At 33.9% G+C, this 26,087-nt stretch overlaps 1 protein-coding gene across 1 annotated transcript in view; it reads left to right on the forward strand.

Moving 5' to 3' along the window:
* The window catches only part of OCA2 (OCA2 melanosomal transmembrane protein), a 654,184-nt gene that overhangs the window by 34,549 nt on the left and 593,548 nt on the right, over positions 1-26,087 (forward strand). Inside the window, exon 2 of the mRNA XM_074300312.1 lies at positions 13,739-14,033. Coding sequence (XP_074156413.1) covers positions 13,739-14,033 — 295 coding nt within the window. The remainder of the gene's footprint in view (positions 1-13,738; positions 14,034-26,087) is intronic.

Genomic DNA, 26,087 nt, shown 5'->3' on the forward strand with positions numbered 1-26,087 from the left:
CCACCCTTTTTCAAGGGAGACTTTTGATTCCTTCCCAGAAAGGGAAACAGGAGGTTGGGACCAGAGAGTGGCTACTTTACTGGGCTAGAATTATATCTGTCTATTCCCTTAAATATTATTAGTCTAGAGGAAGTAATCCTTAGGTTTAAATCCTGATTGCTACTCATTACTGGGAGAGGAGCTTATATAGCCAAGGCTTCCCACCAGATGATGGCTCTATAACAAACACAATCTCATAGCAAAATGGAAATTAGAGAACATATACACACACATACATATATATACGTGTATATAAATGTATGTGTGTACATATTTACATATGTATGCACATGCATATATATATATATATATATATATATATATATATATATATATATATATATAATATATCAGATAATGCAAATTTGGCTCAATTGAGGGAGAATCCTGGATTTCACACCAAAGGGGAAGTCTAGAAGCTGGGGACAGGGACATGGTAGAAGTGATTGTTCCTCTACATGTTGGTTTATTCCTGAGATTCTTTTTTTTTCTTTTCAGCAATTTGAAAAAAGATTGGGATAGTGTGTCTTCTCTGTCAAAGGTGAAAGCCCAAAGTGCTCTCACTGACTGTAGCCTACCAACCAAAAAATAATCAAGAAAAAAATTAGGGAGGTAAATAAAATTCTGGAAATATTAGATATGATAGATCTCAGGAGAAAATTGAATGGTAATAGAGAAAAAAATACCTTTTCCTCCATAGTATATGGTACCTACACAAAAATTGACCATATATGCATAAAAGCCTCACTACCAAATAAAGAAAAACAGAAATAGTAAATGTATCTTTTTCAGTTCATAATGCAATAAATATTACATTCAATGATGAACACTGGAAAGAGAGTAAAAATCAATTGGAAATTATGACCAAATCATAGAAACAATCTATAATATTTCATTAAAGAAAATGACAATGATGGGACAAAATACCAAAATTTGTGGGATGAAGCCAAAATGGTACTTAAGAGAAAACTGATATTGCTACTTGCTTAAATCAGTAAAATAGAGAAAAAGCAGATAAATGAATTAAGCATACAACTAAAAAAACTAAAAGAAGAATAAATTAAAAATCCCCAATTAAAAACCAAATTGAAAATCCTGAAAATCCAAGAAGAGATTAATAAAATTGAAAACAAGAAAACCATTGAATTAATAAATAAAGTTAGAAGCTGGCTTCATAAAAAAAAATAAAAGAAACAGACAAACTATTGGTTAATTTCATTAAAAAGGAAAGAAAAAAAACAAATTACTAGTATGAAAAATGAAAGGAATGAATTTGCCATAAATGAAGAGAAATTAACACAATTACTAGGAGCTGTTTTGCCCAATTTTATGCCAATAAATTTAACAATCTGAATGAAATAGATGACTATCTGCAAAAATATAAATTACCCAGATTAACCCTTGAGGAAATAAATGACTTAAATAGTCCCATTTTGGAAAAAGAAATTGAACAACACATCAATGAACTTCCTAAGAAAAATTCCCCAGGGGCAGATGGAATCACAAGCAAATTCTACCAAACATTTGAAGAACAATTTATCCCAACACTATATAAACTATTTGGAAAAATAGGTGAAGAAAGAGTCCTAACAAATTCCTTTTATGATTCAAATATGGTGCTGATACCTAAACAAGGAAGATCCAAAATAGAGAAAGAAAATTATGCACCAGTTTCTTTAATGAATATTGATGCAAAAATTTTAAACAAAATACTAGCAAAGAGATTACAGCAATATATCACAAAGATCATATTCTATGATCAGGCAAGATGAGTTGGTTCAATATTAAGAAAACTCAACATAATTGACCACATCAACAACAAAACCAACAAATTATATAACCATTTCAATATATGCAGAAAAAGTCTTTGACAAAATATAGTACCTTTTACTATTAAAAAATATTAGAGAGCACAGGAATAAATGGTACTTGCCTTAAAATGATAAATAGTATTTATCTAATATCATATTGAGCATTATTTACAATGTAAATAAGCTAAAAGCTTTCCTAACATACTTAGAGGTAAAGCACAGATGCCCATTATTACTCTGTTATTTTTTTTTCAAAAATAAAAAGCTTTAATTTTTTTTTCATCCATGCTTATTTTTTTTTACTTAATAATTTTTTATTATATATATATTTTTTTATAATATTATCCCTTGTATTCATTTTTCCAAATTATCCCCCCCTCCCTCTATTCCCTCCCCATGATGACAGGCAATCCCATACATTTTACATGTGTTACAATATAGTCTAGGTACAATACATGTGTGTGAATACCATTTTCTTGTTACACAATAAACATTAGATTCCGAAGGTACATGCAACCTGGGCAGACAGATATTAGTGCTAACAATTTACATTCACTTCCCAGTGTTTCTTCTCTGGGTGTAGCTATCTCTGTCCATCATTGATCAACTGGAAGTGAGTTGGTTTTTCTTTATGTTGAAGATTTCCACTTCCATCAGAATACATCCTCATACAGTATTGTTGTTGAAGTGTACAGTGATCTTCTGGTTCTGCTCATTTCACTCAGCATCAGTTGATTTAAGTCTCTCCAGGCCTCTCTGTATTCCTCCTGCTGGTCATTTCTTACAGAGCAATAATATTCCATAACCTTCATATACCACAATTTACCCAACCATTCTCCAACTGATGGACATCCATTCATCTTCCAGTTTCTAGCTACAACAAAAAGAGCTGCCACAAACATTTTGGTACATATATGTCTCTTTCCGCTCTTTAGTATTTCTTTGGGATATAATCCCAGTAGTAGCGCTGCTGGGTCAAAGGGTATGCACAGTTTGATAACTTTTTGGGCATAATTCCAGATTGCTCTCCAGAATGGCTGGATTCTTTCGCAACTCCACCAGCAATGTATTAGTGTCCCAGTTTCCCCACATCCCCTCCAACATTCATCATTATTTGTTCCTGTCATCTTAGCCAATCTGACAGGTGTGTAGTGGTATCTCAGAGTTGTCTTAATTTGCATTTCTCTGATCAGTAGTGATTTGGAACACTCTTTCATGTGAGTGGATATAGTTTCAATTTCTTCCTCTGAGAATTGTCTGTTCATATCCTTTGACCATTTATCAATTGGAGAATGGTTCGGTTTCTTATAAATTAGGGTCAGTTCTCTATATATTTTGGAAATGAGACCTTTGTCAGAACCTTTGTTTTTAAAAATATTTTCCCAATTTGTTACTTTCCTTCTAATCTTGTTTGCATTAGTATTATTTGTACAGAAACTTTTTAGTTTGATGTAATCAAAATCTTCTATTTTGTGATTACTCTGTTATTTAATGTACTAGAAATGTTAACTATAAAATAAAAGAAAAAAAATGGAAGGAATTATAATAAGCAAGGAGGAAACAAAATTATCACTTTGTGAGATGAAATGTTATATTTAGAAAATCCATTTAAAAGTTCTTGAAATTATTAATAACTTTAGCAAAGTTGCAGGTTACAAAATAAATCCACATAGGTCATCAGCATTTCTATATATGACCAAAAAAGTTAAGCAGCAAGAGAAAGAGGAATGCCATTGAAAATAATTGTGGACAATATAAAATATCTGGGAGTCTACCTGCCAAGACAAACCCAGAAAATAGATGAACACCATTACAAAACACTTCAGAAAAATAAAATCAGATCTAAACAATTAGAAAATATCAATAGCTCATGGGTAGGCTAAGCCAATATAATAAAATTACAATTCGATCTAAATTCATTTAGTTATTTAATGCCATGCCAATCAAACTAACAAAATAATATTTTTAGAACTAAAAAAATAAATTTTTTTCTAGAAGAATAAGAACTCAAGGATATCAATAGAATTGATTAAAAAAAAAAGGTGAAAGAATGTGTTTTACACCAGCTTTCAAACTATCACAAAATATTAATTATCAAAACAATCTGAGACTGGCTAAAAAAAAATAGATTGGTGGATCAATGAAATAGATTTGAAACAAATTACATTATAGTAAATGATCATAATAATCTAGTATGTGATAAGCCCAAAGATCTAAACTTCTGGAATAAAAACTTATTATTTCATAAAAACTTCTAGGAAAACTGGAAAACAGTATGGCAGAAACTAGGTATAGACCAACATCTCACAATGCCTACCAAGTTAAGATCAAAATGGGTGCATAATTTACACTTCAAAGGGTGATACTATAAGCAAATTAAGAAAGCATGGAATAGGGGCAGTTAGATGATGCAGTGGATAGAGCACAAACCCTGAAGTCAGGAGGACCTGAGTTCAAATTTGTCCTCAGATACTTAACACTTTCTAGCTGTGTGAGCAGGGGCAAGTCACTTAACCCCAATGACCTCAGCAAAAAAGAGAGGGGGGGGGAGTATGGAATAATTTATATGTCAGATTTACGGATAAGGGAAGAATTTAGGACCCAGGAAGATATAGAGAGCATTACAAAATAGATAATTTTGATTATACAAAATTAAAGAGTTAAACCAATGCAATGAAAATTGTAAGGAAAGCAGAAAACTGGGGAAAATTTTGTGAGAACTGAGTCAAGTTTGTAAAAACATGTCATTTCCCCAACTGATAAGTGGTCAAAAGATATAAACAGGTACTTTTCAGACAAAGAAATAAATTAAAGCTATTTGAAATAATATGAAAAAGTGCTGTAAATCACGATTAGAGAAATGCAAATTAAAACAACTCTGAGGATATTGAAAGAGATGTGGGAAAACCTCAGACACTGATAGATTGTTGGAGTTGTGAACTGTGGAGCAATTTTGAACTATGTCCAAATGGCTATAAAACTATGCAACAATACTCTTTGACCTAGCAAAATCCCAGCTAGGTAGAATGCTGGGCCTGGACTAATAGTGCTGTTACAGTGTATAATGTTCTGATTCCGTTCACTTCACTATGTATTAGTTCATGTAAGTTCATGGTATGTTGATGTGCTGGCGTGCTAACATTTTTGTACCAGGAAACTATTGATAAGATTACAGCCTAAATCATAAGGATCACTTAAAGAATTTCCTTATATATAAAGGAAAAATTTCCTAATATATAAAGGGTATAAAAACAACCAAAAAACAAACTAGTCTTATTGTATAATAGAAGCTAACAAATCAGGGGATTGGGGAAAGTCTTGTGCATATACAGGGGCATTTGAGCTGAGCCTTGAAGGAAGGTAAGAATTTTCACAGATTCTGGTGAAGAAAAAGGAAATTCCAAGTATGGGGGAACTGCTTTGGTACAAGGTCTGGAAATGATATATCCTCTATGGTGGATGTCAAATAGTTGATTTGATTTAAATATAAAACATGTGCAGGCAAATAATATGACAAATTCTGGAGGGCAAATTAAAGTTAGGTTATGAAAATCTTGAAAGACCAAATAGAGGAGATTTTTTTTTAAATCAGAGGCAATAGTTAGTCCCTGAAGCTTCTTATACAGACTCTTGATGTAAGACTGCCTCACATTGCACCCAAAGGCATGATTTTTAGGGTTTTTGATTCCATGGCACTTTGTGTTTGGACATCTAGGTTGTGCTATGGATAGAATGCTAGGCCTGGAATCATGAAAGTCTGAGTTGAGACCCATCCTCAGATATTCACTAGATGTGTACCACGGATAAGACACATAACCTCAGTTTGCTTCAGTTTCCTCATGTATAAAATGAAGATAATTGTGGTATTTGCCTTCCAAGGTTGCTATGAGGATTAAGATAATATTAATAAAAGGCTTAGCACAATTCCTGGAACAATTCTTTAAAATGTAGCTTTTATTGTTGTTGTTTTTATTTTCACATAGGTTAAAAACTGTTGGCCTCTTGTTCACTCTTATTTATTGTCTGGCACAGAGAAAACTCACTCCTAAAATGTATTTTTCTTTTTGTTTTGTAACCACTAGGGGTCACAACAGGTTTAGACTTGTGGTCTGATGAGGTTGATTTTATAAGGTCCAGTTTCATAATAATTCCATTCTTGGAAATTTACTTAGGAAACATCTGAACAACTCATGATTACATCATCCCCATGAACAAAGGATCACAAGGAAATACACAAGTCAGACATGGGTGGATAGAAGAAATAAGATTTGAAAAACAGTCAGATGGACTCTTTAATGGAACTTGGCCAGTAGCATCCAGTTGGAAAGGCAGGTACCAGGAATAAGGACCACCATTTTCTCATGTCTATTTTTTCCTTCCTGGCCATCTGATTGAGTGTTTTCAGTAAAACAAACAATTAAATATGGTCTTAGTTTTCACTACTTGGAATTTTGTTGGAAGCCGGGGTTTGGGGTAAGGGAACTGTGATGTTCCATTAAACACAGTAGTCACACACTGATGGGCCATGTAATGGGTGTGAGAAGGAAACTTTACCAAACTTTACCTCTTAAGGTATATTCTTTCTCCTTTTTGAGGGCTTTCTGTCTAGTCCCATCCTGGTGAAATTGTGCCTTCTATCTGCCTTTACTTGTTAGTTTCCTCTCTTCTCGAGTTTTGAAAAAAAAAAAAAAAAAACAGCTTCTAAAATTGTTAGCAATTTAGGTTCTCCCTGAAAGGAAACCAGTCTAAAACTTGCCAAAAGGATTATTGCACTTTAACTTAAAAACACACAAAGCATGTATTCCAATAAGTAAGGGAAAATATTTCCATACTTAAAGGGAATAACCTCTATTCATACTTTGAAATAAAATAGTTTTATTTTGCTTTCTATGCTAAATTAATTCAAGCTTTAAATTTCAATTAAAACCAAATCAGTTGAAAGCTCACCCATCTCAAATCATTTTTTGCACCCTTCTCACTACCCCTGAAAGATTGCTAATAGGAAGGAGTTTCAAGAAATTATATTGCCATTTCCTTAAGAGTACCTGAAAAAGAAATAGTCTAACTGTTCAGAGATAGATAACTACAGCAGAGACCAATAAAAAAGATTGGCTATGATCTGATAAAAAGGAAAGAGTATCAGGGTCATGAACTTTTTATATATGTACCTACCAACTTTTATTTTTTTCAAATTCTAGTTGTGGAGATCCAGGACTATACTCTAATCATAGACTCCTGAAGACTCTTCAAATAAAATTTTATTATAATGAAATAGAACATATTAGGGAGATTATAAAAATTAGATATCAACATTTAATTACTAGTATATTGTTTACTCTTTCTACATTCTAATTAACTACTACATTCTAATGCGAGGTCTTCACTCAATTTATCCCATTCATCCTTATCCTTCTTTCTCCTTCTAATGGGTATAATAAAACTTATAATACTTACCTCACATGGCTGTGAGAGAATCAAGTGAGATTTCAGCTATGGTTATAATATTTACTCATGTAAATGGGGTAGACTTTTCTATGTGGAGGAGCATCTTTGGAGGATGCATAAACATTCTTTGTTTGGTTTCAGTTTGCCACATGAACTTTTAGTTTCTGACCATCTAATTGACTAAGATGCCACAAGAACCAACAATCAACCAAATGTTGAACTAAACTGAGTACCTTCTATACCTAACCAACCCCCAGGTCTTCTATCTCTCCAGCTGAAAGACATTTTTGTCATCACACATTACAAGTCCTTCTCTATGTCTTTCATCATGTATTGTCAAATGCATGATGGCTCCTCCATTGGTAGATTGAAACCAGGCAGAGAATAGTTATTTTTCCTTTAAGGACTGACCTTCCATTGTCAGTTGTACTCCTGTCATAGTTATTTTCAAGAAACGTTTATTTTAAACCTTAGATAAATATGGTTTTTCTCGGAAAACTAATTCATGACATTCTTAGATTTACTTCTTCATTTCTCTACATCTGTCTTTATTCCCATTTTAATTGTAGGAAAAACAACCTCCTGTGTTTTGTTAGTTCAATGAAACTGAAGGATTTTTTTCCCTTGATTTTACGCTTGCTTTAACAGGAAGGATGAGAAATGCCATTAAAAAAAAGATGAGTTTTCAAGATGAGATAAAAGAGTATTTCCATCCTTTTTTGTAACTTATCATTCATTACTTATATCTGACAGAATGGGATGAATCCATCATCACTTGCTTCTTTCAGTGATCAGTGTTTATATATTAGATGATGAATTAACCTTTATGACTTTAGGCAAGTCATTTCTCCTTTCATGGCTTCAATTTTCTTAACTTTAAAGGAGAAGGTAGAAATAGGATCTGACTCTGAGATCTTTTTCTAGTTCTAACAAGTTATGAACCTCTCTGTGCATTTTGGGAGAAGCTGACCACTAGGGAGCAGTATGAGCTTATTGTTCTTAATCTCAGAGAAACTTTGAGACCCAAGGAGAAAGAATTGAGGGAGCACAGGAGAGAAAAGGGATCTAGCAGAATGTTTGAAATTGTTGCATTTTACATTTTGTTACTTTGGTAAAAATCTTGGTTTACTGAGAATGCTGAATATTCTGTGTGATAACAAAAATTTATGACCTCATCTTTTTGTTCTTCTCTATCTGTATAACACAGCTGCTGGTGCTGGAAGTTATCAATAAAGGGATTGCAACATAATAATAAAAGCTTTACATTCCTTTGCAAACATTTTATGAGCAGAGCTTTTGTTTATACCTTTATTTAGATTTGTAAAAAAAAAAACCAAAAAAAAAAAACCTCTGTGTATTTGGTTGCCCTTGGAGACCTTTATACTATGTAGAAATGTGGTAAACAAATTAAATGCAGTGGATATAAAGTAGCAGGATGGAAGTACTTTGTCAGGAAAAGGAATATCAACTCATAAACATTCCTTGTAATCTATGGTCCATAAGGCTATTCAAAATTGTGAAAAAGACATGAGACAAATGTCCTACTGTCCAATGTCTTAATTTCCCTCAATGGAGGAATTGGGTCACTTTTAGGATTACAGGATCATAGAAGTAGAAAAATTTTTAGAAGTCGTTGAGTTAGGAAAAAGCAGCCCACAGAGTTCAACCGACATGCCCAGACAGGACAGAGTAAGGTAGCAAGATGCACAGTACATACAATGTTAGCTTTAGGATTAAGAGAACCTGAGTTCAAATCCTGATTTGGATATTTACTAGATATTTGTCCACAGGGTTATGCCATTTAACTTCTTAAACCATCTGTAAAATAGGGATGAATCATAGCACTTACCTTCCAGGGTTGTTGTGAAGATCAAATAAGATAACATATTCAAGCTACATATTTGCAGTTATTATTGTCAAAGGTCACATAGTAAGTACATGAGGGGAAATTTGAGTACAGGTGTCCTTCCTACTAAACCAATGATCTATAGTCTGGATTGCTGGAAGAACTTGGCAGATAGAGAGTCTGAAGAATAACTTTAGAGAACTGAATTTGTTACAGCAATATTTGTACGTTTATAACTTCTTTTTTCTCATACAACTCCTGTCATCCTTCTTCCATCATCCCTTCCCTCTTTTCTTTTGTAGTTGTGCTTTTCTCTATGGGAGCTTCTTATGTAGCTATGGCTCCCACATCTTCTTACCTTCTTTATCTTGCCCTTATAGAGTAGACTATAAATAAGACTTACTAACCCCAGGCCAGAAATCTCAGGATTCACCTAACCCTTTAGGAATATAATCTATTTCCAAATTATTTTTTCTTCCCCTCTGATGCAAAAGATCCAGAATTTAGTCTCTTCCCATTATTTTTACTACTTTGGATGATCGGTTTGGTGACCTACTTCCTGAACTACTTCAACTTTTTCTCAGAATTCTATACTTAGATGTTAATGAAATATTAACTGAACAACTCTTATATGTTTACTTAATTTAGTTGGTGGTTCAGATCTGGAGTCTACTTGAGCTCAAATTCCATTTCAAATACTTATTAACTATAGGAATCTTGGGCAAGTCACTAAACGACTGCCTTTCTCAGTTTCCTCGTCTATAAAATGGGGATGGTAATGGCATCTAATTCCCAGGGGTGTTGTGAGGAGAGAATAAGATAATACTTATAAAGCATTTTGAAACTATTAAACTACTATATAAAAACTAGTTACTTTCTTTTTTAAATTGTAGCTATATTTATTTCTTACTAGATTTTAAATTGCATGAGGATAGAGACTATATTTTATCTAAATTTTGTATCTTAGCAGCTAACAAAAGGATTTTTCCAGAGAAGGAAGTAGCAAATCTTGAAATAAGAAAAAAAAAAAGATACTAATATGTAATTATAGGATTAATTAATATAATTAACATATTTTATTCATATAAATGAAATATAAGATCCTTTCCTCCAAGGAATTTGTAATATTTTCAAAGAAATTAAACTGAAAAGCCAATTGGAAAGAAAAATAGACAGTGACCAAAATATTAGGTATTTGAGCAAAATTAAATATCAATAAATTCTAAAAATGTAAGTTCCAGACAATATCTTATTTAGGCAATCAAGACAAAATATGGTGTTTATTGACTAGAATTCATCAGGAATGCATAAGTGGAATTTGAAATGGTTCTTGATGAATTAGTAGGATTTAGGGAGTTTCCAATGGCGTAAGTAAAGACTAAGGTATGAAAGGGCATGCCCAAGTTGTTGTAGAAAAAGTATATTTGGGCAAATGGTGGCATAGAAAGTTGGGTGGGTGGGCAGGCCCAGTTGATAGAGTCCCTTGAATAATAAGGGAGGAATAGGGTCATAATTTGCTGGGTAATGGAAGCCATGACAGGTTTTGGAGCAGGATAGTGATTTCGGTACTAGTCTTCTTCACTTCAAACAGTTCTTACCAGTCAGTCACACAATAAGCTTTTATTTAAGATTTGTTGTGTCAGGTGCTATGCTAAATGCAAGGCATAAAAAGAAAAGAAAGTACAAATTCCTGTCCTCCAGAAGCTCAAATTCTAATAGGAGACACAAGATATAAGAAAAAAAAAATGTACACACAAGATACATACAGTGTAAATGGAAGGTTATCCCAGAGAGGTCACAAACTGTGATATGATGGTTGTGGGGAGACTAAAAAAAGTTTCCTACAGAAGGCTGGATTTGAGTTGAGTCTTGAAGGAAGATAGGGAAGCCAGAATGTGAAAATAGGAAGGAAGAGCATTCTAGGTAGGGAAAATATGCATTGAAAAGGCATGGATGGAATCAAGAAGTGAAGTATCTTGTTCAAGGAACAGAAAGGCCAGATTACAGAGTACCTGAAGGCATAAAGTTTACTTATCTTCTGTAGTTCAAATTCAGTCTCAGACATTTGGGCCTATCATCTGTAAAATGAGTGGGAGAAGGAAATGGCAAACTACTCTAGTGTTTTTGTCAAGAAAACCCCAAATGGGGTCACAAAGAGTCAGATACAACTGATAATAACCGAACAAAATATAAAAAGGCTAGACATGTAGGAAAGAACTAAACTATAATTTAGTAATTAAATTTAAAAATTAATTTAAATTTAAAAAATAAATTTAAAAAACAAAGCAGAAATTTTTCTACTCAGTCTTGCAAATAATACTGACTTATTGGAATTTATTGAGTAGTGGAATTTCTTTGTTAGGCCAATGTAGTCTCCATTTTTTTTTCATTGATTATGTAATTATCCTTTATAAAGTTCTATGATACCTTCTTGTTAGCTATGAATCAGGACCAAAATATCACTTGCTTTCAAATCTATCAGTAGGCTTCTTGGGTCTCCTCTCATCCTTCATTTCAACTTATTATTCCCTCTGATCTTCTCAGATAATTCATTGCAACCCTCATTTGCTTAAACCACAGCCACTTTATATTTTCAACTTATTGATTTATTTCTGAAAAGCCCTTTTTACCTTTATCCCTTTTCAGGTTATCATCCTGCTTTTGTTCAAACATTCAAATTAGGCTGAGACATTTACTGAAATGCTGGTGATATGTATCCCCTATTCAAAATTCATGACTCTTCATCACTTCATCATTCTTCATCAAGTCCTTATAAATCCTTTGAAAAATATTACAATTTAGAATGTGCACCACTGAAGAAAACAGATTGTAAGTTTTAAGGTTGAAAGCAGGAACCAAATTAAAAGACTGGAAAAAGATCTTTACAAGTACTTTGGTTTTCTTCAGACAACACATTGTATTTGGGATACATGCATTTAGGTAGTCACCTCTTTAAAAATGTTGAGATATCTATTAAAATATTATTCTAAAATTTCTGTGAATTGGTGTTTAACTTCAAGAAATTGTGGGCAACAGTTTGATATGTGTCAATTGTCTGGTTCTTATTGCTCAAGTTCACCAGGATGTTTTAAGGTCTATTTCTGTAATGGGAAGATTTGTTTTTGACAATCCACTAAAAACAGTGAATTTTTGATTTGTAGTTCTAGCTACCAGGTCATGTTTTGCTAGGTATTTTGTAGGTGCTTGGTTTCATAGCCTACAGTGGTTGTCTTTACCATTTCCTTTTTCATCTACTTTGATCACTAAGTTCATGACCAAGTTCATGCAAATGTTACCCATGAATTCCACTTTTGGTTTTTTGAATCATTGTATCCATATAGAAATAAGCTACTCAAGTAAACATCCAACAAATCTGATAGTATGTACTTGTTAGCTGTTTTTGCTATTGCTTGGCAAAATGATGTCTTCTTATTCCAAAAATATTTTTGAAGGTTTTTGACCCTTTTGTCATTTGCTCTAAAAATGCTGATCAATTATCTTGTTAATAATCTTGTTAAATGCAGGGGATAAAAAAAGTAGATGGTTCTTATGTTTTGTAAATTTAATTTAGTGTTTTATTCATGACATTTTCCAAAATCTTATTTATTTTAGGTTATTTTCAAAATCTGTTATTCATTTTATAGTTACAAAATTGTACATTGAGACTGATACATTGCCTAGACATTAATTGTCTAAAATGTGTTCTTCCTATTCACCTTTGACTTCAGAATGATACTGTATCTCTTGATACATTTAGTCATAACTTTTGCCTTAATATCTTTATGCTTGATGTCTTTTTCCTGGAAAAGAACAAAGTTTTTTAGTTATTACTTTCATTCATTGATTCAATATGATCTCTAAATTCATATTATAATCTTTCAATCTTTATCTTTCCTTTGTATAAATAAAGAATTTTCTACTTAAGGCTAAATGACATTTAGATGCTATTGGAGAAATATTTCACAAGATGAAAAAAATATAATTTCTTTTGGTGAAGTCATATAGTGAAGTCATATAGTTCATGTGTATCAAATGGTTATTAAGGTATAACTTCAACTCCTTTCACATGAAGCAAATTAATTCTGTTTATAAGAGATGATAATAGGTTTAAGGCTAGGCACAATCATAACAGGCTTAAATTCTACTCCCCCCCCAAAAAAAATGCCACATTTTATGTAAATAATGTTCTTGACATTATTATGTGTGGGGGTATGATTTGTGAATAGTTTTCTATCTGGACATTAAATACTCTACCATTCTCATTATACTTGGGTCAATTTTAGATATTTGCAGTATGTAAATAAACTAGGAGCATAAAACTGAATCAGACAATCCCTAGGTTACTGGGTAACAGATATACATGATGACTTAAAGATGAATGTGGAAAATTATGAGTCTGCATATTAGCACTCTTAATTTCAAAGAACAATTTGATATAAAACACAATCTAAGGTATTACATTACTAAAACTACAAAAGACCTCATAATTAGGCACTCTTATCTGTAAGAGTCTCCTGGCATAAAATTCCTAAGATAGAGTTATAATGCGATACTGACAGTTGAATATATATATATATATATTTGGACCCATTTTTAGGTGATAGGAGCTACATCAGGAATATGTACTTGGAGAACAAAGATGGAGGAGTCATTTCAAGAGAGCTAGAGATGGAATTAAATCAAACATCAGCTCCAGCTCATGAGAATGTACATGCACGTATGGGAGCTGAGCCAATTACAGACAACTTTAGTGAACTGAGGTTGCTGAAGGAGTTCCATAGGATAGCAGCTGTACAAGGAGAATCTCAGAAATCCTCTTCCAGTGGAATAGAAGAGGATGACTGCTGTATTACTTTGGATGATGGCTTTGGCCCACTTCTCATGCAAGAGAGGTGAGTTTAAAAACTAATTAATTCTGTTTCATCTAGCAGAGATTGTTTTTATTTGTTGAAAAGATTGATACATATTGTGTTTTAGTTAACACTCTCTGGGACATCATGTATTTGGTTGGAATCTTCCAAGAAATTTTATGAGTCTTTCCTAAGATGACTAGCTTAGCAAACTTGCCAAGTACTAACTTCCATAAGCAGTCCTGAGTAGGGTTTCTTCACTTTCTAGAAATGCAGTTTGGTGTTTAAGCATTGTTGATGTAAAAAAAAGAAATTAAACCGCATTAGATCAAGAAGACAGAAAAGAAATTAAAACCACTCTAGATTAGGAAAACAGAAAAAATATGGCTAATAAAAACTAACATTAGCATTAATGAAGAGAAATAGCAAGATGTAGTGGATAGAGTCTTCATTGTCAGGAAAATCAGGATCCAAGTTCTTTGACCTTTGACACATACTGGTTCTATGAGCCTGGGACAAGCAACTTCACCTTTAGGATATTAGATAATTTTCTAATGCTATAAATTACAGAATAATTGATGATTTGCATTGTTAGAACAATACAATCTCAGGTCTGTATCCTTCATTCCTTTGTCCCTTCCTTCTTTCTTCCCTTCCTTTCCTTCTTTCCCTCTCTTCCTTTTATTCATCTGTCCTTCCTGATTTTTTCTTCTCTTCTTCCCTCCTTTCCTCCCTTAATTTCTCCTTCCCTCTCAGAAATGACAGAGTTCTGAGATCATTTAGTCCAATTTTTTCCTGATTAGAAATGTCCTCTAAACTGTAATAATAACATAAACATATACTACAAGACTTTCTTAATATTTAATATTCTATGTATATATTATTTACCCATGGTAAAATGTAAAGTACTTAAAAGTAGATATACTACAGTAGGCACTTAATAAACTGCTTATTGAATTGAATGAAATCATAAATTATTGGTTGAACTCTTGAGATTATGCATTACAGTCAATGAACTTTTAGTAACTCTAAGAGAACATATGGACACTATAAAATTTCAATAATCTAGACATGTCTATAGGAGTTTAAATTCTTCACTCCCTCTAAAAGGTCAGTATCTTACTTTTAAGGGACCTTCACTTGCTTTTTAAACCAAAGACTCAGGAGATTAAAGATTTCTTTCTATTTTTCCTATCTAGCACATGTTTAAATAGAAAAAGTTCTCAAAAGGCTGTAAAATGGCTGGTTTTAATTCAACCAGCACATCTGACTGCACGTTGTTATATGTTAGATAATGTGTATATTTCTTTGAACAAGAATCTTTATTATTGATCTCATTTTTGCTTAACTCGTAAGTACTTTCATAGTAACATATTTTGTACATGAAAGTAACTAAATTCATTTTATTTAAAAAAAAATACTCAACTTAGATTTTTTCATGAAGTTAACGTGCCACAATGATTTGGGGGGAAAGAGGGATCATAAGATCTTAAATTTGGAGCTGGAAGGTATGTTAGAGATATTTAGCCCAATAAAAGCATTCAGCAAACTTGAAAAATTTAGAAAGTGACTTGCCCCTGATTACACCAGTGATGAGTGAAAGAAATGGGATTTGAATCCAGGTTTTTCTGACCTCAAATCTAAAGCCTATCCACTAAGCGTCATATTGGTTTTTTGATGTTAAAACTCTCCTCAGTTTAAATCTTTTGCTGAATTCAAGGTGTAAAACAGAAAGAATACAAGTTACAAACACCTGGAATTTTCTTTTACAAAGGGATCTCTATTAAAAGGGAAGGGGAACCCTCTATAATGTCCTAAAACCAACGAGAATCTGCCTAAAAGAGAGGTGTTAGAATCTCCCTGGATTTGAGACTACTGTGCTCTGGAGGAATCTTAATTTTTCTTCCTTCTTTTTCTTCTTGTACTTAAATCTGGTGTTTGAATGGAATTATTGAATTCATTGGTAAGGGGTGTCTTTTAGTAAGGTGATTAGCATTAGTAGAACTTCTATGCAATTTATAATCACAGAATAGCCTGGGGAACTGAGAGGTTACTGTGATGTGTCCAGTGTCTCATTGCCCATAATTGTCAAAGGTGAGACTTGAATCCAGATATTTCAGAATCTGAGATTAGTTCTCTATCCATTATACTAGATTGTGTCACATAGTCTACTTTCTACAGAACAATATTTTCCAGTATGTTTCATTTTATTTTGCTAACCTTCACTAACCAGTGAGCAAGGAAATGTTTCTTTTATCCTGGGCTTAGATAAAATAACCACAAGAGAGATATTAGATACTTTGGTATCAATATAACTGAATATAGTTCCTGTCTTTAAAATATTATCACTAAAGTGAGAGTAAGAACTTATGAAATCTAGGCAAGACAGTGTCTACTTCTTAAAAGTTAAGTGAATCATGGATCCAAAGATCATGGATACTCTCTGATCCCAGGGTATATATTGCTTAATGAGTTCAGACAGAACTAAGTCAGAGAGGATACCACTCAAGACTTTTCCTGCATGAGTATAATCTTCCAGACCAGTACTTTATAAAATTTTTCTATTTGTAATCCTGGGTTTTTAGATATATAAAATAAATATACAAATAATTTTACAACCCCCACATTCAGTTATGAGACCCATAAGGAATGGTAAACCTCAGTTTAAGAAGCTGGGTTCTAAAGAGAATATTGTACACAGATTATGTGATGACCAACTGTAGTAAAAATAAGGAGATTCGAGAAAATTCTAATAGATTTGTGATGAAACTTTATTCACAACCAGAAAAAGAACTATGAAGACTGAAGAGTGATCAAAGCCTAGTCTTTTCACCTTTTTTTTTTTTTTTTGTAATTATTGTTGTTTGTTTGTTTGTTTTTTTCTTTCTCATGTTTTTTTTTTTTCCCTTTTGATCTGATTTGTCTTCCAGAATGTGGAGAATATGGAAATGTTTAGAAGAACTGTACATGTTTAACCTATAATCAAATTGCTTGCTGTCTTGGGGAGGGGGTAGGGAGAGAGAGGGAGAAAAATTTGGAACACAAGATTTAAGGTGAATGTTGAACATATATTTGCATGTATTTGGAAAAATAAAATACCATTAAAAAATTAAAGACAAAAAAAGAAGCTGTCTTCTAAAGTACAGGTGTCAAATATGGACCAGGGATCACAGGTGGCCCACAATACTAAGGGCTGCCAAAAAAAATTTTAAATGTAATTCATATTTGATTTTAATTATTGATGAATTAATTTTAAAATATGTAAGATGTGTAGTTATATAGTATTTTAAGGTATCCCCAAATAGCATTTTTATCACTTTAAGGAGATAATTCATTGATTCATTGATCCTCACTATTAAAACAATTTAACAAAGTAATGAAGTTTTAATCTATAGATTAACAGGGATAGGGACAATCCATATAATAGTGAATTGGCAGGTTCTTTCTAAAAGCAATAGAACAACTGCTTTAAAAAAACAAAACAAAACAAAACAAAAAAAAAACAAAAAAAAACCTGTGTCCATCACATTAAATGGAAAAAGTGGGAGATTATGTGGTATGGCAAGTAGATGGCAAGATCACATCAGTGGATGACTGGATGGGCTGTGACAGGGGAGCATGGTCTTTACAGTGAAATACATGGGTTATTTTATACTCATTTGGTCATGAATCGATGACTGCTAAATGCTAGGGATGGAGTTCCAAAAATAAATGGATTTAACGTCCCCAAGGAGTGGGAGGCATCTGGCAATCTGGGGTGCAGAAGGCTGATGTGGAGCTGGCACAGGTGGAAGATTAGAGGGGCTTTTGTGTCAGGAAGATGCCAAGATGTTCTGGGGAGCTGACAAATAAAATGTGAAGGTGAATCATTATCTTAGGTCTGCAGTCATCTAGATATGTGGTAGGCTAAGTGATCTATTTTTTTTCAGCTCTTTGAAAATAGATGTCTGAAATTGTATAATATATTTATAATAATTGTCCATAACTATTATAATTGCTGATTAGTCATCTATAACCAAAGAGCATATTAATGGCAGAATATTACAGAAGGTTGCTGTAAGAACATTGAAAATAATCTGAAAGTAGCAGGATCCAAGCACATCTGACCCCAATTATACCTGCAGTTACTTCTTGCATATGATGTTGTGCAAGGAACCCTTGACTTGGAGTCAGAAAATAGGTTCAAATCTTTACTCTACCACTTACTAATTTCCTTATTTGTAAATGTAAATGATTAGATTAAATTATTTCTATGACTCCTTCCATCCTTAACATTCTGGTATGTGACCTAGAGGTCTATCTATTAACCCTTAATAGAAAGCATTTAGTTCAGAGCCCAAAACGATATTGCCCTAGTCAATAAACATTTATTAAGTATTTACAGTGTGTCAGGAACTGTGCAAGACGTGATGGGAACAACCTCATTCCCACATTTTCAGGTTGCTGGCTGGCATCATGTCACTCTTCCTGACTTTCTAGATTCCAAACTTTTGCTTACCTGGAACACAGAAATCTAGTTGCCTGACCACTCTATTTTGACCTCTTACTTACCGAATTTTGCCTGGTTTCTATCAAATGATAGCTCAGATTCCTTCACCTTTTCCTTAACTCTCACTTCCCAGAACTTTGTCCAGTTCTTGCCTTTGGATAACAGAGATATCACAGATTCCCAAGGAGTTAGATGTTAACCTCTTGTTTCTCATACTCTTGACTCAGACATCAAAGCCATTACCTTTGATACCATAACCTTTTTGCCCTGATCTGGAAACTTTTGACCCTGAAAACTCTCAAACAACATAAATCTTTTACATTTGCTTCCAAAAAGGCTAACAACTATGCATAGAATTAATAAGGACTCATAATCCTTCAGAATTGCTTATTATGCTCTGGATTATTTAGGAAGGCTCAGAATATATCTTTGATGCTGCTGTTAGATAAGGTAGTATGTAAGGAGAGAGTCTAACAATGATTTGAGAGAATCTAGAGTGAGTTAGGAGCAGTGAATTGTGGAGTCTAGAGTAAAAGGGGTGTGTCTGAGTATAGAAAAAGTTGAGGTGAACGAATGTGGAATAAGTGGGCAGTTAATGGAGATTGACTTTCCACCTTCTGCATTTAGCCCCAAGAGAATGTGTGCCTGTCTTTGGGTCCTAGTGCTTTTCCTTATAAGATACCAATTTTAGGGAAATATTGATGAACAACAATGATGAATTTATTGAGCATTTTTTGAGATTTCTTTATTGCTTACCAGGGAAAGGAGAATATAAGCAGGCTCATATACATTAATTAATAACCTGAGAGTCCTGGCTCAAAACCTCTGCCTAAAATTTAACTCTAAACTTTGCTCCACAGTTTGACAAACCAGGTGTCATTTCTATTGTTATTCATAATCTACTGTGATAGACTGTTGATAAATTAAAAAAAAAAATTCTGTGCATAAAACAGGAATAATACATAATTAACAAAGTTGTCAATTTCCAGATTCAATTAAATTCAGTGTGTATTCATTATCATTAAATGAATAAATTGTTTTATCCTTTGCTGATCTCTCTCTCTTTTAAAAGACCACTAGGTTTTATATATCTCTTTTTGTATTTTTAATTTTTGCTTAGCCAAGTGTGGAATAATTTTGAAACTAAAATAGAAGACAAATGTTGAATTGATGAATTTTTTATCTTAAAATAGCACTCATCTACTGATGGATATAGTTAGAAAAATAATTAGTTGTCAGATTGACAAATTTAAATTATATATTTATTCTTGTATTAGATTGTTGAATATGAAATTCCCCACCTTCTCCCTTCTACCCCATCCCAAATCTCCCCTCCAAATCCAAGGAAAATGTGATTTTTTTTTCCTTATTGTTTTTTTAAAGTAGGAGGTAATTGTCCTTTATATTTAGTATGTTAAAATGATTAATTAAAAAAAAAAATCCTGTCAGTAGGGATCTGGGGCCGGAAGCTGAAAGGGAAAAAAAAAAAAGATTTGATAAGAAAGAAAATAAGTTAAGTGATTCATTTCAAGATAGCTTTTGTTTGCTATGCTAAGCAAAGCACTTCAGTCTTTATTTTATTTAACCCTTAAGTTTATGATGAAAATGCTGATCATCATCATCTACTTCTTCCTTTTTAAGATTGGATTTCTCTACATATTGAATTAGACAGCTAAGTGGCACAGTGCCTAGAGCTCCTGGCCAAGAATTAGGAAGACCTAAGTTTAAATCCATCCTCAGAAACTTATTAGCTATGTAACTCTGGGCAAGTCACTTAAACCCTCTTTTTAATTATAGAGATCATCTCAACTAAACATGTTATGATACTACCTCAAAAGATTGGATATTCAACTATTGACTATTGGCTATTCAAATATATCAACTATTTCTCATCTATACATCTCAACTATACGTCTGTAATGTATTAAAAATAGTTATTTTTGAACCATTCAGTTTTTCTGTATGGATTTTTAGACAGATCCCCCAAATAACCATGGACCTCAAAAATGAAAGCTTGGGACCTTGATGTAATAATCAGAAAATTTTATATGGTTGTTGATAGCTTACTTCTTCATATGCCTTACTCTACTGGGAAATGTCTCTTATATTTGTATCAATTTTCTACATATCTTAGATATCAGTTTTTATCAAAGAAATATGCTACAAAGATTTTTACCCAGAAGTTTTCTTTCTAATTCCAAATGCATTGGACAAGACTGTGCCTTTCAGTTTTGTGTATTTGAAACTATCCATTTTAATGGAATCCTTCTTCCAACTGGACCTTGTACAAGATATCCTCCATGAAAGTGCCAAACACTTTTTGTTTTTATGTCTTTCTTGCCATTCATAATTTAAAGGGTTATTGTGATCCTATCTGTCAAGGAATCTTATGGAAGCCTAGCATATGTTTGAGAGATTACTTGTTAGAAGAGAGCTTTTAAAGCTGTGATTTGCTCTATCAACCATCAGATATTTATATGTGTATACACACACATATACATACATACATACATATATTTGGTAATCAGCAGACCATTAATATCATGAGTTGGTATATTTTTGTTGTAGAGAGTTAATTTAGAATATCTGCTTTATAAAAGGTCTGTCAGGAATTCCTTCAAAAACACATAGGTTGTTCTTAACAAGATTTCATAAAGATGGGAAATCAGGCTCATGGGTTAGTAGTTATTGATGTTCTCAAGTGCTTTGAGGGAGTAATAATATTGTCTGTGAATTTTTCCATTATTTTTATCCCTGAGACACTTTGTAAAGTCATTCATCAATATCTTCAAGACTATATCACTTTCAATATAAGCTTCTTTTTTCTGTATTTATCCTGATCCCTCTTCCGGAGTTCATCTTCTGAAATGCCATTTCTTGTACAGCACATCAAGAAGAGGGATCGTGGACTCCAAATTTGGTAGCTTGTCTGTTATTGATGATGAAAATAGATCATTATATGAAATAATCTGACAAATTTATTCAATTTTATCTCTGTTGTCTTCCTGCCAGTTTCATCTTTGAATGTTCTTGGGATGAGGTTGCTCATTTTGGTTTTGTGCCAAGCTTTCTTTAGAAAGTTTTATAAGGAGTGATTGCTTATAATATTCTATCATTCTCTTCTACAGTGAATTTGCTTTCTAAATTTCTGAGACAATAGTGAATGAGTACCTTTCAATTTATTGTTTCTGGCTTAGGATAGTCCCACAGATCAAACTCCTGAGACAATAGTGAATAATCTAGTCAATGAGAAACAAATTTCTTTTTACCTATGAGTCATAGAATATAAATGGTAAAAGCTGGATAAATGTCTCTTCTTGCTTCTGTTTCTCTGCTGAATTCCCTTAGAATTCAGTCTTCTTGTAATGGCTTTACAATTGAATAAAGCTTTGTCCTTTGGCTAAGGAGATGGGTTCAAGCCTGCAAATTCCTTTGAGATACCTCACAACACCAGTTTGTGACCCTGATGAGAATTAGATAAGGATGATCTAAATGAAATTAGGTTTAATTAAGGTCTAGTGGCAGGTTCGAGGTACAGGGAATCAAATGGACCTCCCCTGCAACCCCTTTGGATTTGGCATAAGGATACAGAGTTAAATGAAGTCCAGAGGCAGCGCAGAGTCCCCTGTAAAGGAATTTACAGACCTGAAAACCTAGATTGATAAAAAGAGGTTTATTGTGGGGTTTGGAACTAAAGCTTAGTTACTGTGGGGGTAGAGATAAGAGGGGACTGGAGCTACAGGTCCGGTGGGCAGAAACCCTTGACATGACCAGCGTAAGGATGCCATGTTTGGGATCTCTGCAAAGAGTGGACTCCAGTTTTCACCTTTTATAACAGGGGGGCTTTTAGTAATCTCAAGGGGCTCGTGGGTGGAGTCCCAGGTTGGCCAATGGTCTGAGCTTCAGCCAGGGTTAGAATTTGAATAGAATTAAATGGGTTTTTAGATAAGGAGGAAGCAGTTTGTGCTTGGGGTGGGGTTTGGGAAACCTGAGCAGAGCATTAGAATGGAGGCTCAGCTCAGATCCCATGGGGGCTGGGAAAGCCTGGATATCTGCCATTGGAATTCATGGGGGTTGGGAATCAGAAAGGAATCTTAACCCACATCAACTCCAACCTTTTGGGGTCCCTTCTGAATCTCAACATTTGGTGGGCTGTATGAGAAGAGTCTGGCCTCCCCTGGTTTGATTCCCTCCTTGGCAAAGTAAGCCCTCTCATTTTTTCTCCCACAATTCTATAGTGGGACACCCCGAGCCAGTGGGAGAAAGTTTGTCTGGGTCATTGTGAGCTCCACTCTCAGCAAGTTTTCCTTGACTGGGAATGCCCAGACTGGGAAATTCTTGCAATTTTTGGCAAAGTTCCTAGGGAACCTTTGCGACCCTTTCACCTTCTCTGGGATGCCAGAGAATACCGAAGTTCTATAAGATAACTTTTGGCAAAGATGGGACAGTCCTCTTTCAAGTCATTTTATCTGTATCTGCGTCTCTATGCAGAATGTCTGTGTCATGTTTGTTTTATAAGCTAAATTTTGTTACTTGGAAAGATTTAAAATGTAATAGCAAGAAAAAAACCTCTATGCTGTAGTTAGAATGCTGGGAAAATTTCTTTAAAAATCTAACTTTTTTTTCTGTGAACTTCAGCTCTGGCCAAGCTGAGAGCTGCACAAAAAAGTTAGCTAGTTAAAATTAAAATAACATTTTTACAGATTCTCAAAAGTTTTGAGAGCAAAATATCTTAGCAAATTCTCACAATTTTAAAAGCAATGATCAAGAAGTCTGGCAATTAGCCATTTTAAAATTGCAAGAAAAATTTCTGAACATCTCAGTTGTGGGGATTGCTAGCAAGAGCAAGAATTGCTAGCAAGAACCAAGTCTCTCTGTTTGCCAACTCTTCTCATTTCAGAACTGTAAGGAAATTCAAATTCTGCCTCACCTACAGAAATAGAGAAAGCAAAACTGTGGGGACCTCACACAATCTTGCCCAAATTATCCCACTCTCAAGCCAGTTTGAGGAATGGGGATGAAGTGGGAGTCAGACTCCATGGTCAGCATTCCCTGAGTGCTGACATATGAAACTACCGTCAAAGTGATATTCTGGCAGCTCAGCTTTCAGCAGGTTCTGGCCAGGAACTGCCTGGGAAAAATTTAGGTACCCCTGTCAGCATCTAGAAAGCCAGTCAACCTCTGAATTTGGTAAGATCACCATTCTGCCTCAATGATGGACATGTATTAACTATGAAATTTATGGCAAATTATTTTATCTCTGCTCAGTTTTCTGATTTGTAAAGAGAAATAATTGTTGTTGTGAAGACCACGTAATTGCAAAAGTACTTAGCATAAAATATGCTATATGAATGTTAATTGCTTTATTGGATATAATTGCTTCATATTTGATAACTTTATGGATTTTTTTATGTGACCAACAGATAAATGATTTCTATGTGTGTGTAAAATAATTTGAAAATTTGTTTAAGATTTGATAGTAAAAGCAGTTTTAAAGGAAAGCCTAATCAAGGGATCTATTTGCACTGATAGTGTTAATAGAAAAATTTTGCAACTTTAGGAAAACAGAAAAGCAGTTTGTCACTACTTTAGAAACTCTGGTTATCCAGAGTCAGACTTCTAAGAGCTCTGTCAGTAAAAACTGGCACTTTAGCCCTTTTCCTGGTTCACAAAAGTGAAATAATTTGCGTGAATTGGAAAATTAGCAAATTGCAATTCAGTTTGTCTAGGCTCATTAACTAAGGTTAAGTCAATTTAAAAATCTGTCTTATTTTTTTCCTAAAACAAAAAGGAAACTTATTTAAGGAAATAGAAACTACAGTTAAGACTATTTGGCTATTACTTAGGAAAATTCTAAAATTATTAACTAAATTACTATTGTCATCATGATAAGCCTTTTTAATTTACCTCCAAGTATAAGGTGGGCAACTTCTTTTACCCTTTCACAGAGTAGGGTTGAGGTATCAAACAGCACAATCCACAAAAACACTAAAAAATAGTTGGGGTGGGCAATTTAATAAGCTCAGCCCCCTTCCTGGTCTCTGTTAACTCTACTTAATTTACAAGCTTGCCAGCTTTCTTGAAACCATCAGGGTAAGCAGCATCTCTTAGAAATAAATCTATTTAAGATTTATAGTTTCTAAATAAGGAATGTGTTCACTTAGAACCTATAACCCTGTATAATGATTGATCATTTGCATCAGGATAAGTTTAAACATATAAAACATGTTAAACAAAATCTCTTATGGGTTTAGGTCCTGTTAAACTCGTAAAATAATATCTCTAGCCCTAAGCTGCAATTGATAGAATTTGCTTTTAGAGATAAAATCTCTTGGGACTGTAACAGATACTCTTTTGAGTTCTGAATTGGTGATCATTAAATCAGTAGTCCACCATTTCAAGAGAAATGCCACAAATTACACAGAGAATATCTTTCTGAAATGTCTAGGTAGATGACTTATCTGGGCAAAAATCTGGGAGGACACACCTTTAGCCTCTGCTTAAAGTGGGATCCTTCTGACTCAGTTTCCCAGTTCTCTTTCTTTGCTCCTCACCTGATTATCCCTGAATCTGGCTATGAAGTGGAATTATTACTGCATAATCAGTTGTCAAAGAGATCTAACTAAGGATGCTTTATTCTGTCGGGTATGTGCTCTCAGGCTGAGGCCTGAAGAACCTGTTTTGATGCTAAGGATAATTATTTCCCTGTTTTTTTCCTCTTATAGTAAATTCCTATAATTAGAACAAATGGTCAGTAGAAGCCATGAGCCCAGTACAAATATCCCAGGGGACACATGTTTTCCACTCTACATCTTAAAGATGCTTTCCTTTGTGTACCATTGCATAAAGACTCACAATTTAAGTTAAGAAGTTAAGGGTGTGTATGCTGCAGCCAGAGAAGATCCTGAAAGCTAAACTAATCTCTTGCTCCAGCTTTAGTCCTACCTAATGAAAAGTGGGGACAAATTTGGTGACTTAAGATGGTCCTCCTGCCTTAGAGCTACCTGAACCCTTCTAATTGAGGAAGCCTCCAAACTCACCCTAGGACATCATTGGAGGTTCTAACCTCCCACTGGGTTCAGAGCATTTTAGAAGCCAAAGGGCATCAGTGGCTGCTGGTGGGAGGCTTACTAGATATCAGGCTCTCTTGCTAGATACCCCAACCTGACTCTCCAGGTGTGTCACACTCTCAATCCTGCCACTTTGCTCCCTGACAACACTCAGTCAGGAGACATCACTTCATAACTGTAGAAGGTTTTAGATTCTGTCTACTCCAGTCGACCTGACTTGAAGGACATTCCTTTTGACAACTGAGATGGTGAACAGTTTACAGATGGGTCCAGTTTTCTTGAAAATGGGGAAATAAAGGCAGGATATTCTGTGGTAACCTTCAGTGGCACCCTGGAAGCTAAGCCACTGCTTCCTGGAACTTCTGCCCAGAAGGCTGAACTCATTGCCCTAACCAGAACTTTGGAACTGGGGAAGGGAAGGAGAGTGGAATGAGAGTAAACATCTATACAGACTCCAAATATGCTTTTCATATTTTTCATGCTCACAGGACTATTTGAAAAGAAAAGGGACTTTTGACAGCAAAAAATATTCAAGGA

This window comes from Sminthopsis crassicaudata, chromosome 3 (genome assembly GCF_048593235.1).
Source record: "Sminthopsis crassicaudata isolate SCR6 chromosome 3, ASM4859323v1, whole genome shotgun sequence".
NCBI classification, from domain to species: domain Eukaryota; kingdom Metazoa; phylum Chordata; class Mammalia; order Dasyuromorphia; family Dasyuridae; genus Sminthopsis; species Sminthopsis crassicaudata.